The 21,836-nt window shown below is 34.1% G+C and overlaps 1 protein-coding gene across 8 annotated transcripts in view; it reads left to right on the forward strand.

The window, feature by feature from the left end:
* The window catches only part of LOC129740098 (neuropeptide F receptor), a 138,366-nt gene extending 117,187 nt beyond the window's left edge, over positions 1-21,179 (forward strand). For 6 of the 8 annotated variants that reach the window (XM_055731707.1, XM_055731706.1, XM_055731709.1 and 3 more), the window contains 2 exons: positions 7,264-7,968; positions 18,799-21,179. In XM_055731707.1, coding sequence (XP_055587682.1) covers positions 7,264-7,968; positions 18,799-18,879 — 786 coding nt within the window. In that variant the 3' untranslated portion in view covers positions 18,880-21,179. Of the gene's footprint in view, positions 1-7,263; positions 8,167-14,398; positions 16,783-18,798 lie in introns of those variants that run through there. The other 2 variants (XR_008736103.1, XM_055731703.1) reach the window with 2 other exon arrangements.
* Positions 21,180-21,836: the final 657 nt, after the last annotated feature.

Below are 21,836 nucleotides of genomic sequence, written 5' to 3' on the forward strand. Positions count from 1 at the left end.
ATGACATATTTGATTAAATCAGTGTTCTGCTTAATAGGCGCATATAGCCCGCTCCTCCCCTACCACCCACTGCGCCCATCTGCCAAGTAAGAATTTGTGCTGACTTCTCAAAATTCAGAAACTACTTCACTGTTTTATTTATCATATTTATGCTAAGCTGTTACGGCATAACTGACCGACCTCGGAGAATATCAACAATATCTGGGAGCACGCAACACTGCGGTAGCAGTAATGACATTTCTTAGTGGGGATTAGGCAAAGAAAAAGAGAAGAAGAACGGTTGTTAGAATTTTGGATTATCATCGTTGTCACAGTTGAGAGCAAACGTTGTGCTTTAGGATCGTTTGAGGATTTAAGCGAGTTTCGGCGTCTTAATTCAGACTTATTTCCAAGATAGTAAGTGAATCATTAAAATTACTCTTGTGGCTAGATTCATAACACTCCTTTTCCTGATTAGGTGGATATCGATCCATATAATTCTTATGCGACATTTATGCACACGTGTGCTTAAGGACTGTTGGAGGTTTTAAGCGAGTTTCTACGCATAAAACCAAATTGTACCCTCATATAAGTAAGTCACTTATAAAAATCACTCTTATAGTTAAATACAAACCAGTTCTACTCCTCTTTAGGCGGATATCGATCCATATATTTACGCTATAAGAGATTTTTTTTTTTTTTATCTTTATTATAGAGACTTTCAGCCTCGGGCTGGTTCGTCTCTTTCTATAAGAGATTTGTATTTGCGAGGTTAGGACACCATCAATTGTAAGTAGATGATAGTCTCTTCTCTTTACAACAAAATATTAAATAAAGTTATAGTTTTAGCTACTTCTTCCACCACAAATACGGTGCAGATTCGCTTAAAAAAGGTGCCAAAAAACCAACCCAACACTAAGCATTGCACCGCCAATGCAATTACACCACTAGAACCGGTATGAAATCAGCTTTCTTTTGCATATAGATTTATTGCCTAAACCTTACGTTAACGTACTCAAAATCCAGTGCAAAGCTGAGCTTAGGTGTAGGAATTGTCTCAGAAAATCCAAATTGATAAAAAGTTCGAAAAACAGCTACCTCTGAAAATTCGTCATAAATTATGTTTTTCGTATTTTACAAAATCTAAAGATGCCAAAATGTGACAAATTACGTCAACTTTCCAATTCATTTTTTGAAAATTTTCTACTTTACATTTTTTGTGGGCATGACCTTTAAAAAAGTTTGATAAAAATTTCCGTATGTGCAGCATATAGCTTCTAACTTCAGCTTTTTCAGGCACCAAGTGAAATTTTTTTCGAGCACTAAATAACTGATTTATATCAATTTTCCTGAAGCATGTTTTTTCATAAAAAATTTCTTGGACTTAAGGGGGGGGGGGGGGGGGGTAGGGTCTAACGGGTATAAAAAAAACACCATTTTCACGATTTTTTTCTAGAGCTATCGTTCAAACAAATGTATTCAAATTTTTTGCATTATACAAAGCATTGTTAAAAGAACATTTAGTAATTTTTTCGTAGAAAAATATTGAAAAGTGAGCCGGTGACGGAGCACTTTCGAGGATGCCTTTTAGAAAACAGGATTTGCGGTGGACACTGTATTTCAGCACAGAATCATCTGAAATCAAAAAATCAGAGCAAAATATTTTTAATAGATGTTTTTCTGGACCCCAACGTTTTTATTTAACTTAAAAATATTTTTATGAAATTTTTGAGGCTGTTTAAAGTAAAAACTACGATTTTTCACTTAAAAATCCGCTATTTTTTATCTGTAAAATCTCCCCAAAGTAAAAAAATCAAAAAAGAAAAACGTTGGGGTCTGGTATTTTATATGTAGCAAATATGTTCCAAATTTGAAAAGAATCGGATAAGTAGTTTTCAAATGACGATGTCCACGGACTTTAAAAATGTGCTTTCGAGAAAAACGCGTTTGAAGTTTCTGCTCTTGCTTTCTTGCAGTATTAGATAGCAGGAGATAAATACCTATAACTTCCACAGTTTTGCTTCAATTGACTTGAAAATTTGACACAACATTCTTGAAATGTTTTACAATAAGAAAATAAAAAAATAAAAAAAATCGATTTTTGAAAGTGTTAGACCCTACCCCCCTCCCCTTAACCCTCATCCGCATTAGAGTGTCATTTTGATACTATTGCAAGTTTGAATGCTTGTAACTTTTTTCAGAAGCTTCAAAAAAGAAAAATTTCTTCGGGGACCCTAAATGAATTCAAAAGTTCTTTAATATTGCATCTTTACTTTATTTATGGACGAACCCTGGAAGCCTGGACAAAAAAACTCCCTTTTCCGACTTAGAATGTCATTTTGACACTCCAAAAGTAAAATCTATTTAATTCGTTTGAATTATTATGAACTTGATATAAAACTTATATCACTAGAAACCTTGTAATGTCAGTAAAATATGTTTAGAACATTATATACAGCTTAAGTTACTAGTTTTCTCGTTTTTCAGCATGAAAGAAAAAAAATCCGAAAAAACATGCCTTACGAAAACTGCTGTAGTTCATATGTTACACGTCCAAAAAAATATTTACCTTATGCATATGAAAGCTGAAGTTAATGCCTATATCATGAAGACAAGAAATATTTTTTTAAAATTTTTTCAATGAAATGGTCACAAAAAGTTTAAAAAAGTGGTCTAAAAAACCTACTTTTCATTCGATTGCTAGTAAATACTGTTTGAGCGATAGTAGAGTTTTGAAAAAAATATAAGACTACAAAATCTATTAAAATTCCAACATTTTGCTGTCTTTAGATTTTTTATGCAACAAAAATTGAATTTACTGGAATTTTTCAAAGTTCACTACTTTGCGCGATTTTTTTACAAATTGAAATTTCATCTGTTTTTGTGGTCCACTGTCAGGTTGTACCCGGATTATCAGTGCTTTTACTTTGTTTGGACCAATCAAGAGTATATTCATTGGAAAGCACATTTAATCTACATTTTAGTGAGGTGCTACAATTCACGCTGTGAGATTTTACAAAAATATGAAAATAATAAACGTAAAATCATTCCTGAATTTCTAGAACTACAAGCAGCGGTCCAGCAAAACGTGTTTGTTTGCCCTCCGAGTAGGTACGGTGGGTGGTTATTCGGGCAGAGAGCGAAGCCAAGAGACGAAATAACGATGCGTGTCGTGCATTTCTTGGTCTGTCGGCTTCGCTCTCTGCCCGAATCACCACCCACCGTACCTACTCGGAGGGCAAACAAACACGTTTTGCTGGACCGCTGCTTGTAGTTCTATAAATTCAGGAATGATTTTACGTTTATTATTTTCATATTTTTGTAAAATCTCACAGCGTGAACTGTAGCACCTCACTAAAATGTAGATTAAATGTGCTTTCCAATGAATATACTCTTGATTGGTCCAAACAAAGTAAAAGCACTGATAATCCGGGTACAACCTGACGGAGGACCACAAAAACAGATGAAATTTCAATTTGTAAAAAAATCGCGCAAAGTAGTGAACTTTGAAAAATTCCAGTAAATTCAATTTTTGTTGCATAAAAAATCTAAAGACAGCAAAATGTTGGAATTTAAATAGATTTTGTAGTCATTTTTTTTTCAAAACTCTACCATTGCTCAAACAGTATTTACTAGCAATCGAATGAAAAGTAGGTTTTTTAGACCACTTTTTTAAACTTTATGTGACCATTTCATTGAAAAAAATTTTAAAAAATATTTCTTGTCTTCATGATATAGGCATTAACTTCAGCTTTCATATGCATAAGGCAAATATTTTTTTGGACGTGTAACAGCAGTTTTCGTAAGGCATGTTTTTTCGGATTTTTTTCTTTCGTGCTGAATAACGGGAAAACTATAAGCTTTAGCTATATATAATATTCAAAACATATTTTACTGACATTACAAGGTTTCTAGAGATATAAGTTTCATTGTAATCGGTTATATATAAAAAGAGTTATGACGATTTTAGCTTGGAGTGTCAAATTGACACTCCTAGTGCTGATTAGGATAATAAAATCTAATGCGGATGAGGGTTAAAATAACTTTGAAATAATTGACTGTAGCTAAAAACTGTTTGAGAAACATATTTGAGTCACATTATAGGCTTTTCAAAACTATAAATTTTAAAGAAATCGGTGGAGAAACAAGAAAGTTTTAGCGAAAACAGTGTAAACCGTCATTTGACCGCTCGTGGTATGAATAGGTATTCCACATGTGTTATTCGAAAACCACAACACTTAGAAAAATTTAAAAACGCAAAAATACTTGCATTTTGAAAATAAAAATAGTCCTATCGTTAATTCGGCGAAAAAAAAAATATATAAGGCGTAATCATCCTTCAAAGTTTCAAAACCGTCATTTGACCGCCTCCGGTACGTTTAGTGTTAAAAACGTTTGATAAGTAAAAATAAACTTTTTTATTGATTTCAAAACTAAAAAATACTTTTGGCCAACTTTTTCTTCTACGTACTCCTGTGTGCTCCGGACAGTTTGGCAGGTTCATGTCCTTTGGAACAAAATGGACAGAATTGGCCTCATACCACTCCAGACACTTTTAGAATAGTGACATGATGCCAAATCTAGAAAAACTAGCGAAGCTCCATCGTGCTGCTGCAAGAACGGGAAATCAGCGCTTCTCAAGGCACTCAGATTTGTAGATCTCGTCATTTAATGTGCCCTTTGTCACGAAACGCTCACTCCTCAGTCCGCAAGAGCAGATGCCAAACTAGATATTTGGAGGCGAACTTCGACATTTGCTTTCTCTTAAATTTGTCGTTCACACCGAACTTGCCCTTTCCGGTGAAAAACTCCAACCCCGGAATTTGGTTAGAATCGGCTTTTATATACGTTTCGTCGTCCAGCACACAGAGGCCAGCATTTAGCCGTCGATTGTTCCCGCTTATTGCGGTTTGGGAAGTTCTGTACCTTGTATGTATGTAGTCCAGCTCTCTTCTTTGCATTCTGGACGTAGCTCTGCGACATGCCGATCATTTTACGAATACGTATTTAGTCCTATTTTACAGATGATTACTGAATAAACATAATTACTAATATTTGAATTTCGTGATAATCAATAATCACGATACATTCAGAAGAAAAATATATCTTTTTGGACTCTAGGGATTACGGTCCCACAGGCTTATTTGGTCCTTCCTCTACCCCATACGCCTCTTTAGGAATGGGAGGGACAGGTTATCCTTTGGATAATTGTGTTAACATATTTATGTCTTTTCTGTACATCTTGGTTGTCTTTCAACTCCCACGTATATCCATCACTGTACAGATTCTCTGTCTGATATCACATGGCATTTCCATCACATTTTTATAATTCGAACATATTTTTAATGTTGTGTTTTAGGTAGTGTACTGTCATTTTCTTAAAGCTAATTATGTTTGTGCAGTCCTTGATGTATTGTGGTAAGCTGTTGTACATTTTCAAGCCATTGTAGAAAATAGATCTTTTTGTCATTTCTTTTCTTGCAGTTGGTAATCTAAAATCTCGTGCTATTCTTGTATTATGGCTATGTATGGCATTCCCGTACTGTAAATCCTGAGATAAATATGACGGTGACATTCCATTTTTGGTTTTATGCACAAACATTAAGTTATTGTAGGTAATCCTTTGCTTGACTGATAGCCATATTAGCATGTCCAGCATTACAGTACTAGGAGTGTAGCGATTACAACGTATTACAATTCTCATTATTTTGTTCTGGATCCTCTGTAGTCGCTTGATTGTGGAGCAGTAATCAAAATGCGGCATAACAACTGACTTCACATAAAAAATTTTGACCAGAAACTCAAAAATCTGTTTATTCGGCAAAGAACACCATATTTCATTGCTATTTTCTTGATAGTGTAGCCTACATGATCAATGAAGTTTAGCTTTTCATCGACTTGAATTTTAAGATATTTTGTCTGACGCACTCTTTCAATTACACATCCATCAATCAGTAAGCTTGGACAATCAACAATTTTGCGATTTCCAATTATCATCCAGTTGGTTTTGTCGAGATTCAGGCACAATTATCTTTGTTTCAAAAATTCAGTAATGTTTTCTAAATCAGCATTTGGTTTTTGCATCACAAGGTCCAAGTTATCACCAGTCAATCAGTGTATCATCTGCAAACAATTTAAGGTGACCGCCTCGCAAACACATTTTCAAGTCGTTGATGTATAGAATAAACCAAATTGGTTCCAAGAAGACACTGCCTTGAGGAACTCCCAAATTCTCTCTGTACTGCGAGTAGGCAGAACCAAACTTAGTCCTTTGCATCCTTTTACCTAAATAACTTTGAAACCACTTTATGGCTGTGTCGTTTATCCCAATTCATACTAAAACTTCCAATAGCTTCATTCGATCAATTGTTTCGAACGCTCTTTTAAAATCAAGGAATTCAGCGACTGTGTATTTGCCTTTTTCAATGTTACTTTTCCAGTTACGTAACAACAAATTTACTGCAGTCTCCGTCGAATGTTTCTTCCTGAATTCAGACTGTTCGTCGATCAAAATATCTCCTGACTCAATAAAAGCTGCCAATTGACGTTTCACCGCTAATTCTAGCAATTTTTCTTGCAACTCTAACATGTTTATCGATCGGTATAATGTTGCTTCTCTCGTATTCTTCTGTTTTTGCACAGGGATAACAGTCGAAAACTTCCATGTATCTGGCATGATACCTTATTGCTGAATCGTGTTTATATATTTCGATCAACTGGCTAGCTTTAATACTGTGAGCGAATCTTTGAAAACGGGAAATCGGGAATGAAGAATATTTGGATAAATCGAGGCTCAGGAACTGTATAATAAAAACAGATTTAAAAAAAACAACTAGTTGACAACTGCAAGACAGGAGAGGGAAAACAATATTTTTGCTGACGTTGGACAAACATCGGTCATTTTTTATCATTAATCTCCAGAACGATCTTTCAATTGACGTTTCACGTTTACATTGAGGTAGTTCGAAACACATATATAAAGCTGATCACAGGAACTATCAGCTTACAAGGAAACAATTTTTCGCTGATCAATTTTTCCAGATCAAGATGTTCAAAGGCTGAACAGCAGCTTCTCCGAACTTTTTGGTTGCTTTTTTTCTGCCAGATAGCTGAATAAAAATGATAACTAGGTAATGCAGTTTTTAATAAAAAAAAGTTTGTTGGGCTGTTCGGGTAGCGCTCATTACCATTAAATTTCACATTCTCGATACCTTTAAAACCTTTCATTTAAAAAAAACGTTGTTGTATGCAGTAATCCTGTGTTTCTGCTTGTTTCTATTTCAGGTGATTGTGTACCCAACGAGGGACAGTCTGCAGCTTATGGGTGCGATACTGATTCTAACAGGCATCTGGATCTTCTCGCTGATCCTCGCATCGCCAATGTTTATCACGAGGCGACTGATCCACTACGATATCAACATGCCCAGCCTGGGGATCGAGTATATCTCGTACTGCATCGAAGACTGGCCAATGGCGTACGGCCGATTGTACTATTCGGTCTTCACGCTCTGTGTACAGTACGTGCTGCCTATTCTGATAGTTTCGATAGCATATCTACGAATTTACTTCAAGTTGAAGCACCGCCTCGTGGTGACAACGACAAGCACCAGTGCCAACTCTAAAGACGCCGTGCCTATGCGAGAACGAGAAAGAGGCCGACGCATGCAGAGAACCAACTATCTGCTAATAAGTATAGCCTTAATCTTCGGAATATCGTGGCTTCCGTTGAATTTGTTCAATTTGTTTGCCGACCTGTACCTGGACGGAATCACCCAGGAAATCATGGTGGCGTACGCCATCTGCCACATGATGGGCATGAGTTCGGCCTGCTCGAATCCGCTCCTCTACGGCTGGCTGAATGACAACTTTCGCAAAGAATTTAACGAACTTCTCTGCCGGAAGGACACCAGCAGCGTCTCGGCAAACGCAAACGGCAAGAGCACCTCGCGAAAAGGTCGAACTACGGCTGCTGCACCGGAAGTAACGCAGGTGGGCGACCAATACCGCACGACGACTGTAGTAGATTCTGGTGATCAAACCGAACTTACCGAGCTTATGTCTTAGACTCGTTGAGGCTGAGGGCGTTGCGTTTCTAGTGCCATACCATCTAAAAAACTTCATCAATTTCAACAACTTCTACTTGTTCTACAACAGCTACTACACCAGGGCGACATTTCAGGCGACAAGGTGTGCACGATTGCATACACTCATTCACAAGTATTGTCACTTATCACACCCACATACATACACACAAATACAGCAACACCCTAGCACTGTCTGTTTAACATCTTCCGGAGTATATCATCTCTCTGGAGTGCTTGTGTATCCATGACCGTTTTTATGTAACGCAGTGTGTTGTCCTGTTTGATCACTGTCATGTGATGGGCCCGTGAGCTTATATATACCTGTTGTAATTACCGTGTTTTGCTTTCCAAAGTTCCTGAAGTGATTTAACACGTTTGTCGCCACGCTCATTTTGGTAGTTTTACTAGCCGGGCCCAAAGAAATTTTCAGAGAGAGAAAGCAAAGAGAGAGAACTCCCATATTTGAAACGTGTGGCGAAGCTGAGCGGTAAACTCAAGTAAGAGAGCGTCACACGCTTTCTGATGTGACGGGGCCCCCCAGGAAACACACCCGTCACCCGAATATGGGTGCCGTGGCGACGAACGTGTAAACATGTTTAGGCTCTTGAGGTCAACTTTGTATTGGTATCAAAGAATTTCGTCACGAACTATGTTAAGTTTGAGATGCATCCTTCAGAACTTTATCACATTCCGCCGCGAGACAAGGTTGCCGAAAAAAAAATTGTGTTTTTGACAACAAAAAACTTGATATCTGTGATTCGAACCTGGAGTTGGGGGAAATCATGTAAAACATCAACAAATCGGGATTTTTTGAAATTTACAAAGAAAAAAAAATGAACTTACATTTTCTTGAATAAGAGTCAGAAATAAAAAGTTAAAAGAGACATAAAAATTTTAAACTTTGATTTTTGTACAAGATTTTTAAAAAATCTGTGAGTGCTGGGAAAATTTCAAAAATTCTGTAACAAAACTGTCGCAAATTGAGTTTCCTTTGAAACGAATATGGTTTGGTCATCGAAAAAACTAAATAAATAATTTTGGAGTGAATTCACGCTAGAATTGATCGTTTCTTATTTCAACGAATATCACCGTAATTTTTTGTTCCCTCTGCGGACATAAAATTGTGGGTTATTGTGTTGACTAAATTTGTTAGACAGCACCGATATTCTAGGTGATGTCCAACAAACTTAGTCAAAACTATTACCCACAATTTAATGTAAATAGCTTTCTGATTAAACAAAACCAAGAAAAATAATGACGCTTAAAAGTTGTGACGTGAATTCACTGAGTTTTAACAAAACAGGGTTGTGGACTGAACTCACGTCACGAAATTTTCAATTATTCTTAACCATTATTTAAAGTCTACGAAAGTTTGTAGACACCTTTAAAAGAGATATTTTGAAATTTCGGCTTGTTCAATCATAAATTTTGTATCTTTTTTAACTTTTTCATTATTTTTACATGCACTTACATAACAACATGATAAGGAATCGTTATTTAAAATTACTTCTGTTTCTCACAATCTAAATATAAATACTCAGCCAATTTTTTTAAGTTCATTTGATTTTGATTTAAAAATTCAAATAAAAAAAAATCAAATAAAGTTCTGTTTTTTTTAACTTGACCATCTGGGGGGTCAAAATAGCTTTCAAAGCATATTTTCCTTTTAAGTTTATACAAAAAATCTAATTTTGAGACGTTAATTCACTCATTTACGTTGTTTTAACTCAGCTGGATTCCAAACGGTTCCAATAAAATTCAGTGTTCAAGAATGCTTTCGTCATTTTCAAAGAAGATTCATAATCCATTTGTTAGAAAATGCATGGTTTCCTCGAAAAATTCAAAAGTTTCCTTTTTATGGCGTGAATTTAATCATTTGCGACTGTTTTTAATAGTTTTTTTTTATGTCCATAGGATATAAACAATTTTTTTTGCACAATGAAGCGGTATTTGTTAACTTCAAAACATATCATGCAAATTGAGAAAAATTCTATACAGTTGTTTTTCGATTTTATTACTATTCGATTTTTTTTCAATACTCGCCAAATCCACGCTCGATTTTATCACGATTGTGGTTTCGATTTTATCACGCTTTTTTTATAAATCGTTCAGAAACCATTTCCAGGACCTCAATTATCTTTCAAAAGTATAGAGCATCTTTGTTCATGATATTTTTTATGGTTTATGTTATGGTACCTATATAGGTATTCAAAAATATAAAAAAGACATTGAACTGCTCACTATAGCTGTATCTATAGTGTGAAAAAATCGTCGTTTGGATTTTAAAAACAATTGTAATCATCGACATACATAAGTATTTCAACGTCACGCTAATGCTAATGTTGTTATTTGCGCTTGATTAGCCGCTCTAATAAAGTAAACTTGTTTTAGTTATGCGAATCATATAAAGTTGTGGATAAATTTAAGCGTTTTTGAAAAAGAGATAAGTGTCTCTGGTTTCTTTTTTTTTTAAATTGGTTTATTTGAATGGATGGCGTGCGCAATCCTGATTGGACAGCCTGAATTGTCTGAATAAATAAATTGGATGATCAAAATGAAGTTCTGCTAGCTTTGCCTTAAAATATGTAAGAAGTACTAAGATTTTTGTTTTTTTCTACATATGAAAAAGAAAGGATTGTCCTCCCATAGGGCAAATTTCGAGGAACACACTTTAAATGTCTAAGTTGAGCAAATTTCAAAATATTTTTTGAAAAGATAAACTAATCAAAAGTGTGAAAATTAAAATATTGAAATTTTAAATTTGCAGAAGAAAACTTGTTTGATGCAATTTTCTTTGAATTCTTTCTAAAATCGACATGAGAAATAATGACTGTGGAATATCCATAACAACTAAATTCACTTTAATTAGATGTAGACTATCGAATTTATTTTCTACATGGTTTTTGGTTTGGATTGCAAAATCTTAAAATTGCTATGGGATCCTTAGTAAACTTTGATAATTAGGTCTTGTGATCAAATTTTATTGATATTTACAAAACGTTTCCACTACTGAAAACATTATAAATTATTGATTAAATATAAAAATCCTTTTTCCACTTCAATTTTTATTTTCGCCATATTCACGGTTTCGTCATATTCACGGTGAAATTTTTTTTGACAGTGATAAAATTGAAAAATTACTGTACATATATTTTTGATAAATTATTTTGTTTCAGTTTCCTAGATTTGCTCATTCGCATTCGCGTTCGCATGAACAAGCGCCTAAATCTTCGGTTGGCGCTACTCATCAACTCTCCGTTTTATGGAATTACAGCTTATCGGAGTTGCAACAACTTCACATTCGAGATTGTGATACACTTCCTGACTTATAAAAGTTTTTAAGATTTGCACATTTTCGATAAACTAAAATTGATATTCAAAATCATATTAAGATGTTAAAAAAATGTTAACCTCTTTTAAAAATGATTTTCATCCGTTCCAAATAAAAAAAAATATGGTTCAGTAATTACAATACCAAAAATACACAATTAATAAGGAAATGGATTTCTAACATCAATTTCTTATTCATAACCATCACACAAACTTAACAAAAATTGAGTATTTCTCGTACAATAAATCATAACTTCCAGAACAAATCACAATGAAATTTTAAAATCAACGATATATTCATTCAGTCATTGAACAACTTTTAAAAATGATGTTTCTTATTCTGAACTAGAAACTTGCTTCAAAATAGTTTCTACGCAGTCTACTTTTTAAATTTGAAATAAAAATTTCCCAAAACACATATTTAGGAAAATAAATTCAATAATTAATGATCTGGGTAAAAATTTACCATCATTAATTGTTAGGAGAATTTTATTAAATGCTATTTATTATTCATCCCAATATATATTGTTTTCTTCTTTTTCAACTGAAAGGTTGATTGAAAAATTCCACTGCAGTGTTTTGAATTAAAAAAAGTTAATAATGATTTGAAATGTGTATTTTTGATAAGGAAAAAAAGGTTTTTGTTTTAAGAACACCAAAAATTCAAAATAGAAAAACATAGACAAAGTTATTAAAAATATTCCAAAAATGGTTTGCTATAAAATTGGGTAAACTTATTCAAAAATTAAAAAAAAAACTGTAGTATAGTGTTTGGAAAATTCATTTGATAATTTAAATAAAATAAGATGAATAAAAAACATTTTTTTTTACCATTGAAGAAGGATTTTTTTCACTAAACACGTTTTACCATTATAGTAACTTATTCATAGAATTTAATTGATAACTCAAGAGAGAAGAATTTTGGTGCATTTGTTTTAATTATTAATTCTTTTCTGTTTCAAATCCAATCGAGTTACAGTCTTCGGGTGAAATATTTGTCTTGACTTAGGCTTTAAGAAAATCATCCATAAAAAACAATCAGCTAGTGATGAAAAAAGTTATTGATGAAAAACCAGTATTTTTCGTTCCTTCCGGGCAAAATACCTCAAAATTTTATTCACGTTTGAGACTTTAGCAACCCCTCCCTATGGTCAGATCTTCCTGAAACTTGGCATGTGACCTTCTAGTAAGCTTATCAATAATTTTGACTTAGAGCGAGTGAGATTTATCATGTTTCATTCTTCCTATACTATGATAAGTGTACTGCGGTTCGTTAAATTATTAAAAACTACAAAAAATACTGTTATGGTAAAGTAGCCATAACTTCTTCAATTTTCAACCGATTTTGATAAATAATTACTTGAAATCTTTGTTTTTAATTGACATTTAAGCGCAAAAGAATTCAGATTTTTTAAATGTTACCATTGAGTCTAAAGCTTCCGTTGAAACAAAATTTTTTCTAAAAAATTGCGTTTTTTAGAATTTTTTCTACCATTAAGTCAATAATATCGACAATACTGTCGATCATACGCAAAAACGGTATTCAGGTGATCGATAGAAAATTTATTCACCTTCAATATGCAAAAGACGGATTTTAAATTACTGTTGTGCCGTCCGAGATATGTCAATCTAAGTACAAGAACTTTTTTATTTTTTCCGAAATTTCAAATTTGAAGCATAACTCAAAAACGGTTCTACTGAGATTTTTTTGAATTTCATTTTCGTATTCAGCGCCCGATTTCACATTGGAAATGACCTCCAGTTTACTGAGTTCAAAAATGCTGTAAACTAGTGCTATCAGACCTAAATTTAAGCAAAAATCTGATTCTAATTTTGTTTATAGCATATATTCTTCAGTTAACTTAGGAATATTATTTTGATGATGATGATGCATGATCTTAAAATGTTAAATTCAATAGTTTTAGAAAACAAAATGGGAAAAACATGATTAGGCACAAGTATTTTTGACATAACTGCAGAAAGTTAAAAAAATTGATTTCAATTACCAAATTTGTTGAAACCTACACTGCCGTTCTAAGCAAGAACGTCCTATGTGACTTTTGGATCATTTTCACTTTTTTGCTGGAAACGGTCTCTTTTAGTGTTAACTTTCGAATAAAAACATAAACAAGTACCTATACTTTGTTCTGAACTTATACGAAATTTTCATCAAGGTGGTCTCTATGTTGATAGTTCTACGCAAGAATGTCACACTAGAGAAAATTCTATGAAAAATGCAAATTTTATCAAAAAATTGTCTTAAGATGAGTTCAAACTGTTGAATTTAATGTTATTCACTGAAAAGAACACTAAAATAGAGGGCAGAGGAGGAGCGAGAAGACTTGAGTGTTTTATTCAGAGAAATTTTCACTAAACACTTTTCGGTAGGCACTTCTTACAGGATCCATACTCAAATATACATTTATATAAACAAAGAGAAGCGTATTTCTCAAATTACGGATTAGCAAGAGTTTTTAGGAAAAAAATTAACTACGCAAGCTTTTAAAATGATAGAAAAATTGTAGCCGTGTGACAGTTTTTCGTAGAACTAGCATCGGCATGCGTTCTGATTCTACGCAAAAGTGTCACACGGAGCATTTTTGGCTCTAATTTGCTGTTTTTTTTGTAGGAATTGTAATTTTTTTGGCAGAAAACATTGTAAAATGATTAACTTGAACTGTTCACTGCGAAAAAACTGTCGGAGAATTTTTAGTTTGAGAGAAAAATTGGAAATATAGCTGATATTTCAATCTCGTTTTTCTCGTTTGCACGTTTTTTCCACATGGGACAATCTTGCTTAGAACGGCAGTGCAAAACAGTTTAATTTTCGTTTCAAAAATAATCTAAAGTTTGGATTAAAATATCTTTAAAATTCGTTTAAAGAGGAAAAGTAAACAAATAGAAAACCACTATAAGTTTTTTCGCAGAATTTAATATTAATTGAAGGAAAATTGATAATTGATTCAAAACTTTCATTTTAAAATTTTTTGTTTTTGTTTCAAAGTTTTGTCAAAAAGTGCTTAACTTTTTGAAATAATTCGATCATATTTTCGAAAGTTATTCAATTGAAACTGAATTTGGTTTCTGGAAGAATATTTCGTATCAGCATAATTTTTTAATGACATAAACGATTTTTAGAAATCAAATATTTTAAAGCAGGGGATATTAGATTTTACATTTGTTTTGCTAAATCTGTTAACCATCGTTAGAGGTGAACATTTTTTACATGGTGTCTAACTTAAAATGTACATATAAAACTAGTATTCGATTAATTAATGTTGAAGATAAAATGGTTCGTTCCAAACTCAGTTCTCGTCTAGTTACACTGATTAATAAAAACCTATTCTAAAGACGAGGTAGGGTTTTTGTATGTCAAGTTTAGTGGTTTAGTTTAGAGGTTGATTGAATTGCAAATCGAAATTAGTATCAGTTCGTGAATGTCATAAAGTGTCATAAAATGAAATGTCTCAAGCCTAGGGTGATTTATGACCAAATTCCGCCGGATGCGAGTCAAATTTCTGACGTGCTTGTAAACACTTTTTTTTCAAACATCTTAAAGGATGAAGCAATTTCTCGATACTACGGTAAAAATTTTACTTGGGAAAAATCTCTATGGGGGGTGGGGGTTAAACCAGGGGGCTTAGGTCTAGGTTCAATAATTTTTACCATCCTTTGGACTCCAATTTGGACTTCCAACCAACATGTTCTTGGAGGGCGAAACTGCAAGTTCGGATCTCGGTATATGTAATCTGCTCGCTAAAAAATTCTCTAGTGTTTTTACCACCGATTTAATCTCTGCCGATCAAATAGCTAACGCTGTTCGAAACGTTCCTTCCCTAAACGCATCTTTAAACATGATTGCAATTGAAGAGGAAACTATTTTAAAGGCAACCGCAAAAATGAAAAACTCTCTCTCCTCGGGACCGGACGGAATACCTGCCACATTTCTGATACGCTTTATGCCCCATTTATTGTTTCCAATTAAACGAATATTTCAAGCTTCGCTGGACAGAGCAGTTTACCCTTCGCTGTGGAAGGATGCTTATATGTTTCCTGTTCACAAAAAAGGTGACAAAAGGGATATAAATAACTACAGAGGAATATCTGCCTTATGCGCAATTGCAAAATTATTCGAACTGGTAATTCTGGACCCCATTTTCTCATTCTGCAAGGAGTATTTTTCCAATGACCAACATGGGTTTATGCCCAAGCGTTCAACTAGTACGAACTTAATGAACTTTACATCCTATGTGCAAGAAAGTTTTACAGCGGGTATCCAAACCGACGCAATCTACACAGATTTGTCTGCCGCGTTTGACAAAGTTAATCATGAACTTGCTATTGCAAAACTCGAACGTCTTGGAATCTGTGGTTGCCTATTGAATTGGTTCCGTAGCTACCTGATCGGAAGAAAACTGACCGTTCGAACTAAGGATTCGTATTCCAGACAATTCCCTGCTACTTCCGGGGTTCCACAAGGGAGCCATCTAGGACCGATTGTGTTCCTTATTTATTTTAATGACGCACTTCTACTGCTCGACGGACCAAAACTCGCCTATGCTGATGATCTGAAATTGTTCAACGTAATCAAAGGCCCCGAAGACACTGCTGCACTACAAAGGCAATTCGACCTTTTCGCTACCTGGTGCAACAACAATTGCCTGGCGTTGAACCGCAATAAATGTCCCGTCATAACATTTTCGCGCAAAAGGCATCCCATTTCCGCCGATTATTTCCTTTCGGATCACTTAATTGCCCGTGTGAACCACATCAAAGATTTAGGTGTGATTCTTGATCAAAAACTTGACTTCAAGACACATACAAACTATATAGTGGATAAAGCTTCTCGATGTTTAGGCTTTATTTTCCGCGTGACGAAGGACTTCAGAGACGTATACTGCTTGAAAAGCCTCTACTGCAGCCTCGTTCGCTCCATCCTGGAATATGCATCGGCAGTTTGGAGCCCTTTCTACCAGAATGGCGCTGATCGGATCGAAGCTCTACAACGACGGTTTATGCGATATGCTCTACGCCATTTGAACTGGTCTGACCCGTTCCACCTTCCAAGCTACGAGAACCGCTGCAACCTCATTAGCCTAGACACGCTACAAGCCCGTCGAGCTGTCACACGGGCCTTGTTTGTCTCCGATATCCTGACAACGAAAATTGACTGCCCTTCGCTATTGGAATCAATCAACATTAGTGTCAGACCTCAAGGACTACGGAACAGGAATTTACAGCTCTACACTCCCCTTCGTCAAAACAACTACGGGGCAAATAGTGCATTGATCGGTGTGATCAAGACTTTCAACCGTTACTCTGAACATTTTGATTTCGGTACATCGAGGGATTCCTTTAGAAGAAAAATTTTAATAGCGTTTAGGTCAAGGTAGTTTGTGTAAACTTTTTTTGTAATTTTAATTATTTTGTTTTGTATCCATTTAATCATTGGGATCAACATGTGATCCGTTGATTTGTTACCAAATAAACAATAAACAATAAAAGAATTCATCCAGTAACAAAACAGGAACAGTAGGTACATAATAAGGAACAATAAGTGCTAAATTAGGAACTGCGACATACCTTAAAAACATGTTATTTTTCGAAAAGTAAATTGATTATTTCAAACTTTAACGGAGTTAAGCAATGAATTTGAAATTTAGTAACCAACAAATTTAAATCTAAGTATCGAAGATTTTGCCTACTCTTATCAAATCTTAAAACCCCTGACAAAATATTGCGAAATTAGGCATAGGGGAGATGGGGGCATAATGGCCACCTTAAGGAAAACGGTTATTTAACCATAGAAAATAGCTATAATATGGAGGTTACATTATTGTTTCGTGTTCAGACACTTGAAAAGCCTATTCCCTAACGGGCTGAAACGTGAAAAACTAGATGAAAACGTTAAAAAATGCATTTTAAAAAATTTTGCCAAAAGCTGAAAACCAGCCACTGTGGAGGCATAATGAGAACCCCCCCTGAGGCAGTATGAGCACCATTAATCAGAGCAAGATGTGCGTTTTTGCCGGGGAATCTAGCAGCGAATTCAATTCGATGAAGTCAGGTGAGTCGTAGATTCATCAAACAAAGCAATAACAAAATAATCTAGGTCTGTTTGTAGAATACAAACAATTCACGCACGCTCATACATTAAGTGCTTTGTTCGGAGGATGATGCTGCTAGCCGTATAATGTAACAATAAAAAAATCGATCATGAATTGTGAATGGAAAAAAAATCACCTCGAACAGAAATCTAACTCTAGTCTTTTGATTACCTCTCCGACACCTTACCAATAGGCTGAATTGTCGGATGAAAACTAGTCAAGGTGTGGCGCTATAAATCAATTTTAATTCGCTGCTAGATTCTACGGCAGAAAATGCTCATTATGCCTCGATAATATGGTGCTCTATATGCCCCTAGTCAACAAATTTTAGTAAAAACGTGTTTTAAAATTGATAAAAGTGAAAAATCAAAAATTTTATGATGGTGAAAATTGAGAAACAATGTGTACATCATGTTGCAGTGCGTACATTATAGATCAAGGTTATTTTAAGATCATAAGAGCTTATTTCGTGGTGCTCAAAAATTATAATATTTTCGTAACTTGAGAACCAAGCTAGTTTTTTTTAAATATCTCTGTAAAAATGATAAGGAGATTCCTTTTTTTGTGAAAAATTAATACTATAGGAAGTACGAAACAAATCCTCATGAAAATTTATTTAAGAAAATACGCACTTTCGTAGAAAAGCGTAGTTCTCATTATGCCTCGGGTGCTCGTTATGCCCTCATCTCCCCTACCCACCTTATTTTGAAAGACTGAAAAAACAAATATGTAGGTTTGAAAAAATAAACAGTGTTTCCAGATCTATTCTTCAAGAATTATAACCCAAGTTCTTTCGAAAAATCATTCCAATTTAAATAATTCAGGTGATTGGTTATCAATGCTGGATATTGCAAGGTCTCGTAAAGGTTTTTTTCCCACAAATTTTAGCGTTACCATGAAATCTAGTATCTAGCGTTTCTGTTTACCTTGGTCCCTTCGGTTGAAAACCAAAAGTTCATTAAAACTAATGAATTCTGTAATCTATATTTTCAAGCTGAGGTGTAGTTATCCTAACATATTGCTTCGGGTTTTTGTGGGCGTAGAGGTGGGAACAAAATAAACCAACTACCATCATTCATGTTTAGGCAATAACGCTCGCCTTTGTTCCACTAGCTTTTTTCCATCTAACCGTAGCAAAAGCCTATTGTTGTTTATCCAACCAAATAAAAACACCCGTCTGCCACACTTGTCACTAACAGCATTTCCGCTTTCTGTTGTCTTTTTCCGCTCTCTTTACTTTTTTACTTCACCAACCAAAAAACCAAAACCAAATCGCCATCAACGACTGCCACTTGCAGGATCCACACTGGGAGAGACGCCTGGATCGGCAGGACCAGCAGGATAGGATGAAGCTTTGCGACAGCGAGGACAGCGTTTGAAACTTTTGTGAACTGACAATTTCGGTCCAATAATTTAGTAGCACACAGCGAACACGAATTTAATTTTCTACAAACCCACATCAACGCGGAACGAAAATTGTGTCTATGCATTCATATCGAGAGCGAGCTGAATGAACTGTGTACCTAGAACTGATAAGTTAATGGCAATTTGATCGTTGCTGTTGAGGAGGAATGGCGAGATGGATGCGAGGTTGAGGTTAGGCCTCAAAAATAAATACTGCAGCGACCACACGAGCTTCCGAATCCGGTGAGCTTGGAAAATAGCTGCAAAATTCAACGAACCGATGTAAAACAGGCATGCAGAATTTGGAGTAGATTTCATTGCGCCTGCAGGTATGCAGCAGCAAAATGTGAGTTTAGTACAAAAAGCACACGATCGACATGGGGAAAAGCGTAATGATGAGTGAGAAGAAATGATTTCCTTTTCAGGCTGGGCAAATTTGAATAATCCATTACCAAATTCAGCTGAACAAGGCAAAAGAGTTATCAAATTTCAATTTAACTTTTTTTTTATCTAGAAAAATATGAATAAAAACAAGAAATATTTAAATACGTGATTCCGTTTACAATTTTTTTTTTTGCAAATTTAACTATTTAAATTTATTGCTTACTCTAAACTTTGTATTTTAATTTGAATTCTTATTTTCATTCCCAATACTGATTTATATTCTGATTCTGAGTTCTGATTTTAAACTCTGATTTGCAAGTTATGATTCTGATATTGTATTCTTGTTCCGAAATCTGAGTTCTGATTCTGAATTCTGATTCTAAATTCTTATTCTGAATTCAAAATTTGCGTTACGTTATTTTCGAACGCCAACTTATGAGTTTAAAAATAACATTAAACTTTTTTCAAACTGTCTTTAATAAGCCTTAAGATTTTTTAAAGTGTAAAGATTTTTATTTTCTATAATACGGAATGTTAACGGATTCTACAGATCAGTTAAATGAGATAACATCACTATCGAGTAAACAGGAATTGATTTAAGGTCGAATATTGATTGTTAACAGTTTCGAGTTCGCAATTACTCCTATCACGAGAATTGTATGTTTTTTTATGGATGTTTAAAACAGGTGAATACTTATAAACTATTTTACATCGGACTGGATCAAACACAATTTGAACTATGTTTGTGAAGTATTTGAATTTTAGGAATGGGATACAGAATACATTTATTACATATTTGTTCATAGAATAGGTGGAGTAATTGAGGCTTTTTTTAATTCTTGTGATAAAAAATTGTTCAATTTTAGGTTTTTAAAAATTTTCTTACTGTGATAACTGTGATTTTTTACGATTGTTGTATTCTATTCCGCTTGTTTTGTTGCTTTTGTTGTTGGAACATTTGGAACATTTGTTATTAAAATTTTTCAAATTGATAATAGTTTAAATCAAGCTTCCGATAGTTGCTCTCTGAACCGTTTTGTTTTCTGTGTAAGCTTTAAATATTTAAATTTGTCCAAATATCGGTGGATTGTTGTGGTTAAATTTTCACAGTTTTTTTATTCCTTTTATTGACTTTCTTATTCCCTAAAATTTTAAATACTTTTATGTTTCATGTATCAGCTTTGTAATCACAATACCCTAGTAAACAAAAAAAAATTGACATTGTGGTGAAGCGTACATTACATTTAGTTTATTCTAATGAACAACTTTGCCCAGCCTGAATAGCTTTTGATAGCAGTTTAGCCAAGTGAAAAAGTATTACCGCTGTTTCTAATCGTAAATCTGCAAAACCCCCAGAGCCCAGCAACAACTTTTTTTCCAATCTAACTTTCTCACAGTCACAGAGTAGCTACATATTGGGGAAAAAGATGGTGTTCCTTCCTGTAGATTAAAACAAACCGATGAACAAACCGGAAATGGCGGACTTTTTTCACTTGAATGCACAGGGATGGAATTCGAACTAGCTTTAATTTCGTAAGTTGAAATGTTAGTTCCAAATCATAAAAATGACTCTTGACGTCAGATTTAACGAAAAACTTTGAGTGATCTGTTCTTCATATTTAGTAATAGTAAAGTTATAGATAAGGCTTTAGAAATCAGAAATTAAATAACACTCGATTCTACTGATAACCTTTGTAAATTAGACCAACCAGCCCTGAAAGAAATAAGTGGGATCACTACGAAAGATAGAGTGGGTGTCGGAATAATGTTAAAATTAAAAGGTCGATGAGAACTAACAGCGTATCTATTTTTTATCAACAAAGTCGTTGTAAAACATTTGTGCTTGTTAAAAGAGTACTTTAAATAAATAATGCAAACTTTTTTTTAGTAATTTCCGTGTTGTTTCGATATTCTGGCTATATCACAAATCCTATTATTCGTTTTGGCAAGTCTAGTGATCAACAGCTAGGGATCCACGAAGAATGCCACAAAAAGATCAAAATAGTGGCGATATGAAAAATTCATCAAGAATCGTAATGAAATCTAAATAAAAGTCTGAGACGGCGAAAAAAGCTGGTCGCAATCTAAGAGTAATTATTTGCTTGAAGCATTTTTGAAATTTTTGTCATTTTTTGACATTTTTTGTCATTTTTTGACATTTTTTGTCATTTTTGCCATTTTTGTAATTTTTGTCATTTTTGTCATTTTTGTTATTTTTTCAGTTTTGTCATTTTTGCCATTTTTGTCATTTTTGTCATTTTTGTCATTTTTGTCATTTTTGTCATTTTTGTCATTTTTGTCATTTTTGTCATTTTTGTCATTTTTGTCATTTTTGTCATTTTTGTCATTTTTGTCATTTTTGTCATTTTTGACATTTTTGGCATTTTTGTCATTTTTGTCATTTTTGTCATTTTTGTCAATTTTGTCATTTTTGTCATTTTTGTCATTTTTGTCATTTTTGTCATTTTTGTCATTTTTGTCATTTTTGTCATTTTTGTCATTTTTGTCATTTTTGTCATTTTTGTCATTTTTGTCATTTTTGTCATTT

Source organism: Uranotaenia lowii, chromosome 1 (genome assembly GCF_029784155.1).
Source record: "Uranotaenia lowii strain MFRU-FL chromosome 1, ASM2978415v1, whole genome shotgun sequence".
NCBI classification, from domain to species: domain Eukaryota; kingdom Metazoa; phylum Arthropoda; class Insecta; order Diptera; family Culicidae; genus Uranotaenia; species Uranotaenia lowii.